The 13,643-nt window shown below is 42.3% G+C and overlaps 1 protein-coding gene and 1 pseudogene across 3 annotated transcripts in view; one reads left to right on the forward strand and one right to left on the reverse strand.

The window, feature by feature from the left end:
• KLHL5 (kelch like family member 5) overlaps nucleotides 1–11,368 on the forward strand; it is an 83,344-nt gene extending 71,976 nt beyond the window's left edge. For all 3 annotated transcript variants that reach the window (XM_049790124.1, XM_049790125.1, XM_049790123.1), the window contains exons 8-11: nucleotides 1,754–1,916; nucleotides 5,205–5,417; nucleotides 6,625–6,796; nucleotides 10,151–11,368. In XM_049790124.1, the coding sequence (XP_049646081.1) occupies nucleotides 1,754–1,916; nucleotides 5,205–5,417; nucleotides 6,625–6,796; nucleotides 10,151–10,207 (605 nt within the window). In that variant the 3' untranslated portion in view covers nucleotides 10,208–11,368. The remainder of the gene's footprint in view (nucleotides 1–1,753; nucleotides 1,917–5,204; nucleotides 5,418–6,624; nucleotides 6,797–10,150) is intronic.
• A 1,852-nt stretch (nucleotides 11,369–13,220) lies between these two features.
• Nucleotides 13,221–13,335, reverse strand: LOC126033181 (uncharacterized; annotated as a pseudogene).
• Between the last annotated feature and the right edge of the window lie 308 nt (nucleotides 13,336–13,643).

Raw genomic sequence — 13,643 nt, forward strand, 5'->3', positions numbered from 1 at the left:
CAATTAATTAAAATGTTTATGAAAAAATCTATTTAGACTAGAGAGATAGTACTGTCTGTGAGGCACTTCCTTGCATGCAGCCAGCCATGATTCATTCAATCCCCAGCACTGCCCAGTAGTTCCCCTGAGCACAAAGATAGAAGTCAGCTCTGATTGCCACTGGTTGTGGCCCAACAACCAAGACAAAAGAGCATCAAGAAAGATAGCATGGAGGCAGTGCATTTGCCTTGCATGCAAAAGGACAATGGTTCGAATCCTGGCATCCCCTATGGTCCCCTGAGCCTGCCAGGAGCGATTTCTGAGCATAGAGCCAAGAGTAACCCTGAGCGTGGCCGGATGTGATCCCCCTCAAAAAGAAGAAAAAAAAAAAAGAGCATCAAGAAAGAGACACCTCCTTGCTGGGAGGTGCTGCAGTCATATTGCTAACAGGCACTCTTGCAGCACAGAAAAGAATGTTCACGTGTTCAACTTGCAGCTTTAGAAGGCTTAAAAATTGTTATAAATAAAAAAGCGAAACTTGATTTCTCCCTGAGCAGTCTGATTTGTGCTGACCTCTTCTTATCTAATAGGTGTTTTCGACTTGAATTGATAGTTTTATTTTAGAACTTTTTTTTAGAAAGTTTTAATAGCAAAGTCTTAAATGATTTATTTGAATTATAGGAAGTTCATGTGAGAATTATCTTCTATTTGAAAAAGTGGTTCTGCTACTGAAATTGTTTTTTATTATATCATATAAGGGGTTGGACTAGATAAATTCTCATTGTCTCCCCAACAGAGCGATAGAATAGCAGGTAGGGCGCTTGCCTTGCACGCACTCGACCTGAGTTCCGTCACCAGCATCCCACATGGCCCCCTGAGCATGCCAGGAAGGCATCCTGAGCAAAGCTAGAAATAGCCCCCGAGCATCGCCGGATGTGGTTAAAATAAAAGACAAAAAATAATAAGTATTTGCATATATATAGCATGCACATAGATGACTGTAGACACAACACACACACACACACACACACACAACATGTATCTCTCCAGTAAGCAACACTACAAGGACACAAATCAGTGGAATGGTTTGTTGATTTGTTGAAGGCGATAGCATAGTGATAGGGCTTTTGCCTTGCACACAGCTGATCCAGGATGGATGGTGGTTCGAATCGTGGCATCCTATTTGGTTTTCTGAGCCTGCCAGGAGTAACCCCTAAACATGGCCAGATGTGACCCCCCCAAAACAAACAAACAAACAAACAAACACATTTCTGAACAGAAAAATAAAGACATAATAATGAGGCTGTGTTAAAGCATTTACTTTGCATCCCACAGACTCTGGTCCTAGCCCCCACACTACTTACGGTCTTCAAAGCATGCCAGGCATCACTGCTGAGCACAGAGTGAGGCAAAGGCCCTGAGCACAACCGGTGTGGGCTAATCCCCTTTCCTAAATTAAAAGGAAAAAAATGCTTCCTAAAAGATACTGCAAATATGAATTATTGGGGACAGAATTTAATAGGGCATTGTGGTAGTTTAAATGACTTTATACTACTAGACATCAGGATATTGCTTCTGAAGCGCATGAGGTCAGAGCTGCAGTGTTTCTAGCTAACGCTGCTGCTGACCCAAACATGCAGTAAGGATGCTGTACTCCAGTGTCCACAGCTCCTACAGAGAAAGATCTGCCTGATTGAGGCTCTTGATACTGCTCTCTTGAAGTGTCACTTAGCAGCCATCAGCACATCACAACTCTTCTCCTCTCCCCTCACAGGTGTGGCCGTGCTGGAAGGCCCCATGTACGCTGTGGGTGGGCATGATGGCTGGAGTTATCTCAACACAGTGGAGAGATGGGACCCACAGGCGCGCCAGTGGAATTTTGTGGCCACCATGTCAACCCCGAGGAGCACCGTAGGCGTGGCCGTGCTGAGTGGAAAGTAAGGAAATCATTCAAATTCCTCCAAAATACAGGATACTAAAGGTGGTACATGTGAATTGTGGAAGAGAAATAAATTGGACATGTTTAGACATTTTGATTCTTAAGTTCCTCCAGGTGTGGCCCCAAAACAAAAAGATTTTATTGTTAATAAATAATAAATATTGTTAATAAAATTAACAATAAAATTTTATTGTTAATAAAAAAAATGGAGGGGCTAGAACAATAATACGGCAGGTAGGGCATTTGCCTTGCACATGACCATTGGATTCAATTCTCAGTTCCCCATATGGACCCCTGAACACCATCAGGTGTGGTGCAAAAAGAAAAAAAGTAAATATGTAAGTATTTTATACCTTTTTTTTTTTTTTTTTTTTTTGTGGTTTTTGGGTCACACCCGGCAGTGCTCAGGGGTTACTCCTGGCTCCATGCTCAGAAATTGCTCCTGGCAGGCACGGGGGACCATATGGGACGCCGGGATTCGAACCGATGACCTCCTGCATGAAAGGCAAACACCTTACCTCCATGCTATCTCTCCGGCCCCTTATACCTATTTTTTTTTTTGGGTCACACCCGGCAGTGCTCAGGGGTTACTCCTGGCTGTCTGCTCAGAAATAGCTCCTGGCAGGCACGGGGGACCATATGGGACACCGGGATTCAAACCAACCACCTTTGGTCCTGGATCGGCTGCCTGCAAGGCAAACTCCGCTGTGCTATCTCTCCGGGCCCATATTTTTTTTTAACTTTATTGTAAATACTGTTAAGATTTGCAGAATATTGGGCCGGAGCAATAGCACAGCAGTAGGGCAGTTTGCCTTGCACTCGGCTAACCCAGGATGGACCTGGGTTCAATCCCTGAAGTCCCATATGGCTCCCCGAGCCAGGAGCAAATTTTTTTGGGGGGCAGCCCATACCCAGTGACGCTTGGGTGTTACTCCTGGCTATGCGCACAGAAATCGCTCCTGTCTTGGGGGACCATATGGGACACATGGGGGGAGGAGAATCGAACTGTGGTCCGTCCTAGGCTAACTCATGCAAGGCAGATGTCTTACTGCCTGGGCCATTCCTTCTGGCCCCTCCAGGAACGATTTCTGAGTGCATAGCCAGAAGTAACCCCTGAGCATCACCGGATGTGGCCCAAAAATAAAAAAAAAAAAAGATTTGCAGGCTACAGTCTGTCACTAGAATATCTGGATAATTTTTTCATTGTTGATTTGGAGCCACATCCAGCAGTTCTAGGTGTGACAGCTGCTCCTGGCTCATTGTTTTGGGGTTACTACCAATAGTATTCAGTGGCTATGAGGTGTAAGGAATTCAGCTCTGGCTTCAAAGCCTAAGCTGTAGCCCATTGAGCTTTCTTTCCAATCCCTCTGTAGTAATTTAACAAAGAGTAATGGTTCATATATAGCAGGGGTGGCAAACAAGTTCGACACAAAGAGCCAAAATTTTAAACTGAGAGTCAAAGAGCCACACCACACAGTGACCTGCCAGAACAGACAAACACTCACACAAATGCATATAATTTTAACAATAATCTATTTAACACATATTGCATTTTGCCATTTTGAGTGAGGGTCAAAATCCTGCAGTGATGGTGAGGGTGTGCTGCATCCTCCACACTAAGAACTAACGGCAAGATGTGACCCAACATGTGACACACGGGTCCCCCCGCTCGCTGGCCTGTGCAGTTTCTGAGGGATGGGAGATGGGAGGACGCCCTCAGAGATCCCTCCTCAGAAACAGCATAACAAAATCCAAACTTGGCAAAGAGCCACAGTATACAAAATCACGATAAGAGGCAAAGAGCCGCATTCATTTTGGCCGGGAGCCGCATGCAGCTCTTCACGTGTTCGCCACCCCTGATATATAGTAAACCTTCATTTTAAGCTTTTATTCTCATGCTTCATTCTTACAAGTCCATTCCAGATATCCGTTGACTGTACAGTTGAATGCTCATTTTGCTATTTGCTGATTCTTCTTATTGGGGGGCCCATGCAAGTTCTTCATCTCCATAAGCTCCATGTTTTTACCTGGGCAGTAGAAATCATCTATTTCTCTTGTGAGCATGGTGGGGGTAGTGGTGGTTATATAGTTCTAGACCGAGGGTCTAGCATGAGCCTTGTGCTCAGAAAGGTTTATTTCTTTTCTTGGTAAACAATTTCTGACTTAGCTGATAAAGAATTAAGTCCCAATATATTTATACACCAATTTGTCTCTATTCTACACCACATCTTAGCATCTAAAATTGCAGTGCATCCTCCAATCGGTAATGAATTGTCAAACAGATGTCAGCTGTGTCATAGTTGTCATAGCTTGTGGGTGGATTATCTTTTTTGTATTTGTGCAGTCATCTATATATACTTATCGTTACACTGGTAACATGTCAGCTTTCTTCATCGCACTAATTGTGTGATCTTTCGTGGTACTTTAAATTCAGTGAAATGCCCTCAAAAAACTTTGTCTGCATTTTAATAGCACCTCTTTTTTCTTTTTCATAAACTGGCACACTAACAATAAATTTGGTAGAGCTCCACCAAATTTAAAGGGCTTGAGGTTGAGGAACTAATTAGGTGATAATAACCATATACTGAGAGAGGAAGAGTTTTTGGAGAGGAAATCCCAGATTTGTTTTTGCTGGGACACATTTCAGATTCTCAGAGAACATGTTGGCCTGAGGGACTGCCTCAGTGGCAAGCAATAGAAAATTCCTATTCTGGGGCCGGAGAGATAGCACAGCAGTAGGGCTTTTGCCTTGCAAGTGGCCGACCCAGGACCGATATTGGTTCAAATCCTGGTATCCCATATGGTCCCCGAGCCTGACTGGAGCAATTTCTAAGTGCAGGAGTAAACCCTGAGCACCGCTGGGTGTGACCCCTCCCAAAAAACAACAATAACAAAAAAAAAAAAAAAAAAGAAATCCACAACAGTTACAAAGAGGAGATGAGGGAAAGAAGGCATTAATGAAAATAAAAATATTTTTCAAAAAGGGCCGGAGAGGTAGCATGAAGGTAGAGCATTTGCCTTTCATGCAGAAGGTCATTGGTTCGAATCCCGGCATCCCATATGGTCCCCCGAGCCTGCCAGGAGCAATTTCTGAACCTGGAGCCAGGAGTAACTCCTGAGCCCTGCCAGGTGTGGCCCAAAAACCAAAACAAATTAAAAAAAAGTTCCTGTTCTGCCCACCTCAAATTCCCCCTGCCCATTCAACCCTTCCTGCCTCAACTGCTTGTTCTGTGCCACTGTCTCTTTTTTTTTTCTTTATTTTAATCATTTAATTTTTTTTTTTTAGGCTTTATGCAGTTGGAGGCCGAGACGGCAGCTCCTGCCTCAAGTCAGTGGAGTGCTTTGACCCTCACACCAACAAGTGGACACTGTGCGCGCAGATGTCCAAGCGACGTGGCGGCGTAGGTGTGACAACCTGGAACGGACTCCTCTATGCCATCGGGGGCCACGACGCACCCGCCTCCAACCTCACTTCGAGGCTCTCAGACTGCGTGGAAAGGTAACACTCTTTGAAAGGAAACCTCGGGAGCACACGTTCCAGAAAGACAAAGGCAGTCTTTAAGGAGGCTCCACCACATACATGCAGGCCAGATAGTTCCTGGGTCACTTCACAGACACAGGGACTGTTGTTTCTCATCTGTCTGCTAATGGCCCACCTGCATTCCTCTCAATTTGTGTTAGGAAGGATCATGTCTTAGGGCCTGAACCTATAGCAGGTAGGCGCGTTATCTTCTATTGACCAGATCCACTGGTAGATCCAAAAGGGGATCCACTGATCCACCAATTCCCAGCACACTGTAAGTTCCCTCAAGCCCCACCAGGAGTGATTTTTGAGTGCAGAACTTGAAGAAAGCCCTGAGCATCACCCAGTGTGGCCCCCACCAAAAAACAGTATGAATGACTTGGAGAAGATTAAAAAAAGTGAAGGCATAGGTTTATTGGTGATGAGTTTTTTATGAAATCTCAAGCAGAGTTGGTTTTTATAAGAAAGTAAATTATGTCTACATTTCACTTGTATGGGGCCCACAGTGATAGCACAGCAGGTAGGGTGTTGGTCTTGCATGTGGCTAATCCAGGTTTAATCCCAGCATCCTACTCCTCCAATTCCCAGATGGCAGCAATCTCAGACTTGAAGACAGGTTTTGATAATTCTGCAAGTACTTTTGGATGCAGAGAGTATTTGACACCTAAATGAATCAATAATGTGTCAAGTTAAGTACATCTGAGAAAATACTGATGTTGCTTTCTTTTATTTATTTGGGGGGCTGTTTGGGCCACACCCTGTGATACTCTGGGATTACTTCCGACTCTGTGCTCAGGAATTGTTCCTAGGAGGCTCGGAAGACCATAGTGAATGCCGAGAATCAAATCAGGGTCTGTCCTGGGTCTGCTGCATGCAAGCCAACACCGTACCACTGTGCTCCAGCCCCCTGAAATTGTTTTCTTTTTCATGCTCAAATTATGTGTTGTGTAGCATATAATAAGATACAGAAAATAAGTTGGTTTTTTTAATATCTTTATTTAAGCACCATGATTACAGTTGGGTTTTATAGAAAATAGGTTTAAAGAGCAAGGCTGATTTTACTTACAATATTATATTGTAATATTTATATTACATGTATATTATATTATGTTATATTATATTATATGTATATTTACTTACAATTATTATATTGTCATTCTGATTTCCTCCCATTTCCTTTCAGATACGACCCCAAAACCGACATGTGGACTGCAGTGGCATCCATGAGTGTTAGCAGGGATGCCGTGGGGGTCTGTTTGCTTGGTGATAAGTTATATGCTGTTGGAGGATATGACGGACAGGCTTACCTTAATACAGTAGAGGCCTATGACCCCCAGACCAATGAGTGGACCCAGGTATGGTATCTTACTTCCTAATATACATTATACCTACTCTTTTTTTTTTTTTTTGGTTTTTGGGTCACACCCGGCAGCACTCAGGGGTTACTCCTGGCTTCATGCTCAGAAATCGCTCCTGGCCGGCTCGGGGGACCATATGGGACGCCGGGATTCGAACCGATGACCTTCTGCATGAAAGGCAAATGCCTTATCCTCCATGCTATCTCTCCGGCCCCTATACCTACTCTTGTCTCTTATTTTTTAAGCTTTTGCCAAAACATTCTCTCAGTTTTGTCCAATATATTGTCTAATACATAAACATGCTAGTGTTTTATGAAGGCCAGCTCTTCATTAACTGGGAAAACAAGAGAAGGCAGATGTAATTCCTGAGGATGTACAATGGGGCTACATTCCACTGGATATAGCCCCAAAACAAACAACAAAAGACAACAAGTGAAACTTGTTTCATAGCATAACTAAAATCCAAAATCAGTTTGATGGGTAGACACTTACTTATTACATGTCTTAGCTCTATCCTTCATATTTCTCATAATCCTTTAGCCCCACCAGGAATGGAACCCTCAGTACAGAGCCACACCCTAAATGGATGCAAACAAAGCACTTAGCCTCTGTTCTGTCTCTCCAGCCCTCTATTCTCTTTTAAAAACACCCAAATGTGAGCTGAGACTCTAAAAAATGTTTTCCTTTCATTGTACCAACAATTACTTAGGATAAGTAGATATTTGTAAAGGTGACAGTGTCTTAAGCTAAATGAGATATGGTGACAGTGTCTTAAGCTGTCATCACCCCACTCTTTGCCTTGACTGAGTCGATTTTCATTGATTCTCTAAGTGAAACTTTCTGGCAGGTTGTCATGGCAACTCGGTTGAGAGACTGGGTGTCTAGAATTTTTTTCTAAAGACTGCTAATTACAAACACAATTTAATTTAAATGACTTGGAGGTTATGCCTAGAATACCCTTAAAGGAGATGTGGATTTAAAATAGGTTATTTGGGGGCTCAGGGATGTGATACAGTGGTACATTGTTTAGCTCCACATAAATATATTTTTAAAATAAGTTCACAGGGCTGGAGAGGGAAAGAGATTGATGGGCAGAAGTGCATGCTTTGTGTGCAGGAGACCTGGAATTGATGCCTTGACATTGCATGGTCTCTCAATCATGCCAAAGAGTGGACCCCAAGCCATCACTAGTTGTGAAACAAAAACAAAAGAATGTAAGGGACCAGGGAAATAGCTCAGCAGGCTGGAGCTTATACTTTGCTCAGAAGAGGGATGAATTTGATCACTGGTACTTAATAGTACCAAGCATTGAGCTGGATGTGTCCCCTAAGCATGCTAGTTACAGATCCAAAACGTTAATTTGGAGGTTACATGTTCAAAGAGCTATAATTGACCAATACAGTGGATAAGATAGAAGAATAACTGAGACTTTTCTTTCAGCCAAATTTTATATGTTCTTAAAGACCACCCATCACTCTTGTGAGTGATTAGAGGTGATTAGTGATTAGAGGCTGATTAGAGGTCATTCTGTATTATGTATTTCCACCTCCACTTACGAAGTATAAAGCAAGCTTGCTTAGTACTCATTTTTGTATTGGTTATTTCCAAGTACTAATCTATTCAAATGTCTATATTCTCACTATTCTCAGAATTGTCATTGTTTCTACCTCCCATGTTTTTTTCTGGGGGGCTGGACTGGGGGGAGCTGTAGGGAGGACACACCCAGCAGTGGTCAGAGCTTACTCTTGTTTCTGTAATCAGGGATTGCTCCTGCACAATTCAGGAGATCACAGATCCAACCCCGATTGGCCTCGTTAAAGGCAATCATGTATTATTGTTCCAGTCCCAGAGTTGTCCTTTTATCTAAATTGTCTTTATGTACATATTTATTTCTGGTACAGATTGTCCCATATGAGTATTTTATTTTAAAAATTAAGTTTTTATAAAAAGATTTAAAATTATTTCTTATCCATAAATTAAGATACTATTATTGGGGCCGGAGCGATAATACAGTGGTAAGGCATTTGCCTTGCACGTGGCCAACACAGGATGGACTCCAATTTGAATCCCGACATCCCATATGGTCCCCTGAGCCTGCCAGGGACAATTACTGAGCACAGAGCCAGGAGTAACCCCAGTGTGACCAAAAAAAGCAAGCAAACAAAAAAAGATGATATTATTCCCTGTACTTCTATCTCATGGCCAAGTTGTTTTTTTGTTTTTGTTTTTTTTTATGGCCAAGTTTTTTTTTTGCCAATTTTGTTTCCAGTTCATGGGAACTGGCTGGATGGTGTTTGTTCCTGTTTACTTCTCAATAGTAGAAAGCAAAAGATTGAGTCTTTCAGCCTTGATAGAGAAGCTGCAAGTCTCCCCAAAATAAGTGGAATTCTGGCATATGTCAGCCTTGTGCTCTCACTGAAATGACATATATGTTTCCTGACTCCAGACACAATGGTCTTCTTTGTGAGCCTCCATTTTGCTTACAAAAATTACCTTAATTGGGGCTGGAGAGATAGCATGGAGGTGGGACATTTGCCTTGCATGCAGAAGGATGGTGGTTCAAATCCCGGCATCCCATATGGTCCCCCGAGCCTGCCAGGAATGATTTCTGACCGTAGAGCCAGGAGTAACTCCTGGGCGCGACCGGGTGTGATCCAAAAACCAAAAACCAAAAACCAAAAAAAAAAAATGACCTTAATTATTCGGCATTTCTTAATACCCATCATGCCTCATTTTGCTCAAAATATTGTTTCAAGTAGAGCAATTCCCAAGTTCTTAGAAATCAACCGGGGCCTGGCAAGATAATACAGCGAATAAGGTGCATGCAGTCAACCAAGGTTTCATCCCTACCATCCCATAGGGTCCCCCAGGCACCACCAGGAGTAGTTCATAAGTGCAAATATAGGAGTGACCCCTGAACACTGCCGGGTGTGGTCCAAAAGCAAAACAAAACAAAAATCAGTTGAGCCTCTGAGCACCACTGGGAAGTGGGACCCCTGGTCATTGGGACCCCTGGTCATTGCTGGGTGTGGCTTAAAACCCATCCCACCCACTACTTATTTTGTGATGCATATGTTGGGTCATTGGGCCTTTTTAAAAGATCGAAAATCACATTTATGGAACACTAAATAACGGCATAATTGGGTGATACTTCCTAGTGATCTAAGTAGCAGGAACTGACGAGATGGGAAGGGCAGGGACTAGGCCCTTGGTCGTGCTGGGGCTTTGAAGTCTGAGGGCAGCAGCTCCCAGCCAATGGGCACAAACTACCGCAGAACCTGCCAGTTGGTGAGCTGTTGGCAAAATTTTTACACGAAGACTCAACCTGCCTGTCTTTCTGTTTCCTTCCAGGTTGCTCCTCTCTGCCTCGGAAGAGCCGGAGCCTGTGTGGTGACCGTGAAACTGTAGTTGAGCGCTTTGTTTTCTAAATGCAGATGGGCTCTCCCTTTATGAATTGAATGCTATTATTCTTTTCTCCTTGGACACATTTTTAGCAAATTTATGAGGCCACATTCCCGGGCACGCAGTGCCTGCTCTCACACAGCGGAGGCGGCATTAAATACCTTCTTTTCGGAGTGAGTCCCAACTATAGCCGGTGGATTGCAAAACTCCCAGCACAACTGAATGTCTCCTAAATGCCACCCAATGCTAACTGGGGACTTAGTTCATATTTTACTTACATTTTCCAGGTTTCTTGTATTGCACTTGAAATATAACAGATAAAACTTTTTTTAGGAAAAAAAAACATTTTCTTCTTAACTTTATCATACTTGAGTTTAATTTTATCCGAATACACTTGTTCTGTTAACTATCACCACTGTTTGAATGATACACTAAAGACTGTGCTTTTTAATTTTTTTTTCAGAATAGCTGCATTATATGTACTTTGGTTGTGGATTTGATTTCTAATGTTCACTCAGTCCAGTGAGCAGAAAAAAAACCACTAACGGGTTTAAAAAACAGCAGCAGTGACCAAATAAAAGCTTGATATATTGATCTGTAAGGTCTATTTAAATAATAATTCCATCTATATTCATCAAGAAATATATGTTATAATACTCTGAAATTGGAATTGAGTACTAGTGTTTTGTATTAACATTAAGATATGCAATTTATGTAGGGAAAATGTTACATACCTATAATGTTCTTTAACGTAACTAATATTTAATTCTATGAATTTGTTTTCTTTTATATTGTGAAAGATGTTTTGATTTTGTTCTTTTTTTTATACTGACAAAACTGTTCAGATGTTCTCCAGACTCAGTTTCCTTCCCTGCCTTGTGTCTTACATTTGCCAGTTATCAATCCTTAATGCTTCTTTGTAGTTAAGCAGTTTGGGGAAACTGGGCTTACTGAATGCTTAAAAAAATAAGTACAAAGTGTTTATTACCCAAAGTTTTGTACATTTGTAAACTCTAACCACATTAAGTGAATGTTAATACTCTCAGTGAATTGTTCATTGTTTGCAAAAATGCACTGAGCAGTAACATTTTGTGATAAATCCTTTTAGATATAAGTCATTAACTTGTATCTTAACATAAAATGACTATAAACTCCCATCTTTTAAAATGTTGTGGTACTGTGTTTTTACTTTTTATATTGGAATTGCCTTTATTTTCGCGGCTTTCTTTAAAAATTAATGCAAATAATAAAAAAGTGAGCTGATATTAAATGCTCATAAAATGTTTCTGCTTTGGAAGTAAAGAAACTGAACACTGGGGCCGGAAAGATAGCATGGAAGTAGGGTGTTTGCCTTGCATGCAGAAGGACGGTGGTTCAAATCCCGGCATCCCATATGGTCCCTTGAGCCTGCCAGGCGCGATTTCTGAACATAGAGCCAGGAGTAACCCCTGAGCGTTGCTGGGTGTGACCCAACCTCCCCCCCACCACAAAAAAAAAGAAATTGAACACTAGTATTTTTTAAAAAAAACCCAAACTGGCCTATTTTGGGGCCAGAGCATATTACAATAAGTAGGGCATTTGGCTTGCACATGGCTGACCCAGGTTCAATCCCCTGTATCCCTATGGTCTTCCAACCCCACTAGGAAGCACAGAATAAAAAGTAATCCCTGAGTACTACCAGGTGTGACACACCCCAAAAAAAGCAAACAAAAAATTTTTTATCATTTAATTCTGTTCCTACTATCAAAGTAATAGCAATAATTATGAGAAATACTAGTGTTTCACTTATTCCTTGTGTTAGGGATATAAATTAAATTATTTTGCTGTGGGGCCGGAGAGATAGCACAGCAGTAGGGCATTTTCTTGCAAGCAGCTGACCCAGGAAGGCCGGCGGTTCGAATCCCAGCATCCCATATGGTCCCTGAGTCTGCCAGAAGCGATTTCTGAGCGCAGAGCCAGAAATAATCCCTGAGTACCAGGTGTGACTCAAAAACCAAAAAAAAAAATTTATTTTGCTGAGAAGATGGGATCATATTTAGGTAAGAGAAAAGAGGACAGGTAGAGGCCAGAGGATGGCGCAGCGGTAGGAAATTTGCCTTGCATGCAGCTGACCCAGGACAGACCTCGGTTCAATTTCCAGCTTCCCATATGGTCCCCCAACCCAGGAGTGATTTCTGAGCACATAGCCAGGAGTAACCCCTGAGCATCACCGGGTGTGGCCCACAAAAAAGAGAACAAGTAATAAATAGAAATTTCAAAACCAGACACATGTTTATTATTTATTTTGTACTGGGTCCACACCCAGCTGTACTCAGTGCTTTACTCCTGATACTTTGCTCAGGGATCACTCCTGGTGGTGCTCAGGGGACCATATGGTGCTGGGGATAAAACCCAGGACTGCCGGGCCCGGAGAGATAGCACAGCGGTGTTTGCCTTGCAAGCAGCCGATCCAGAACCTAAGGTAGTTGGTTCGAATCCCGGTGTCCTATATGGTCCCCCGGGCCTGCCAGGAGCTATTTCTGAGCAGACAGCCAGGATTAACCCCTGAGCACTGCCAGGTGTGACCCAAAAAAACAAAACAAAACAAAACAAAAAACCCAGGACTGCCATGTACAAGACAAGTACTCAAAACTAGACATGCATATAATATCTACATCATTACCTTCATCACCTTTTCAAACCTTACACCTATGAATGAAAGTGAGTATTTAAACTTGTTCTCATTCCTCTAAACTACTCTTCCTCCAGGCTGTAGATCCTGTGGGTCTTCAGAGACCAGACTCACATTAAAGGAACAGATTTTTATTCCTGAAGATTTTCCTTTTCTCTGTGGAATGCTTTAGTCAGTAGGACCTGCTCTTTAGGAAACCAGAAATAATCTGGATGAATACAACTTTTTAATAATGACAAGAGCAGTCACTGAAACCTCCTCTGACATTGGGGTGTCTCATATATAATGAAATGTGATCCTTGCTAATAGTGAACGCTTATGACTCAGGATTTGCTATGAGAAACTACTAAGAATTTGCATGCACTAATGCACTTGATCTGAGGCTTCCCTTCTTTGCGCAGGGGCCATGCTAACCTTCTCTGTATCGTTCCAATTTTAGTATATGTGCTGCTGAAGCGAGCACCTTCCCATCTTACTGTTAAGGGAATTGGAAATAGGTTTACCCCAACATTACATATGGCCAATAGCAAAGCAGGCTTCTAACGCAGACAATTTGATTCTAGAAAGGTCATTTTATGTGAAGAATCATTTAATAATTAAAAAAGTAAAGATTTATACTTTTTAGAAGTAAAATTTATACCAGCTGCATCTTTATCAGAAATTTTTGTTTCTGATAAGCAGTGTTTGCCTTGCAAGCAGCCGATCCAGGACCTAAGGTGGTTGGTTCGAATCCCGGTGTCCCATATGGTCCCCCGTGCCTGCCAGGAGCTA

The sequence above is a fragment of the Suncus etruscus genome, chromosome 16 (genome assembly GCF_024139225.1).
Source record: "Suncus etruscus isolate mSunEtr1 chromosome 16, mSunEtr1.pri.cur, whole genome shotgun sequence".
Taxonomy (NCBI): domain Eukaryota; kingdom Metazoa; phylum Chordata; class Mammalia; order Eulipotyphla; family Soricidae; genus Suncus; species Suncus etruscus.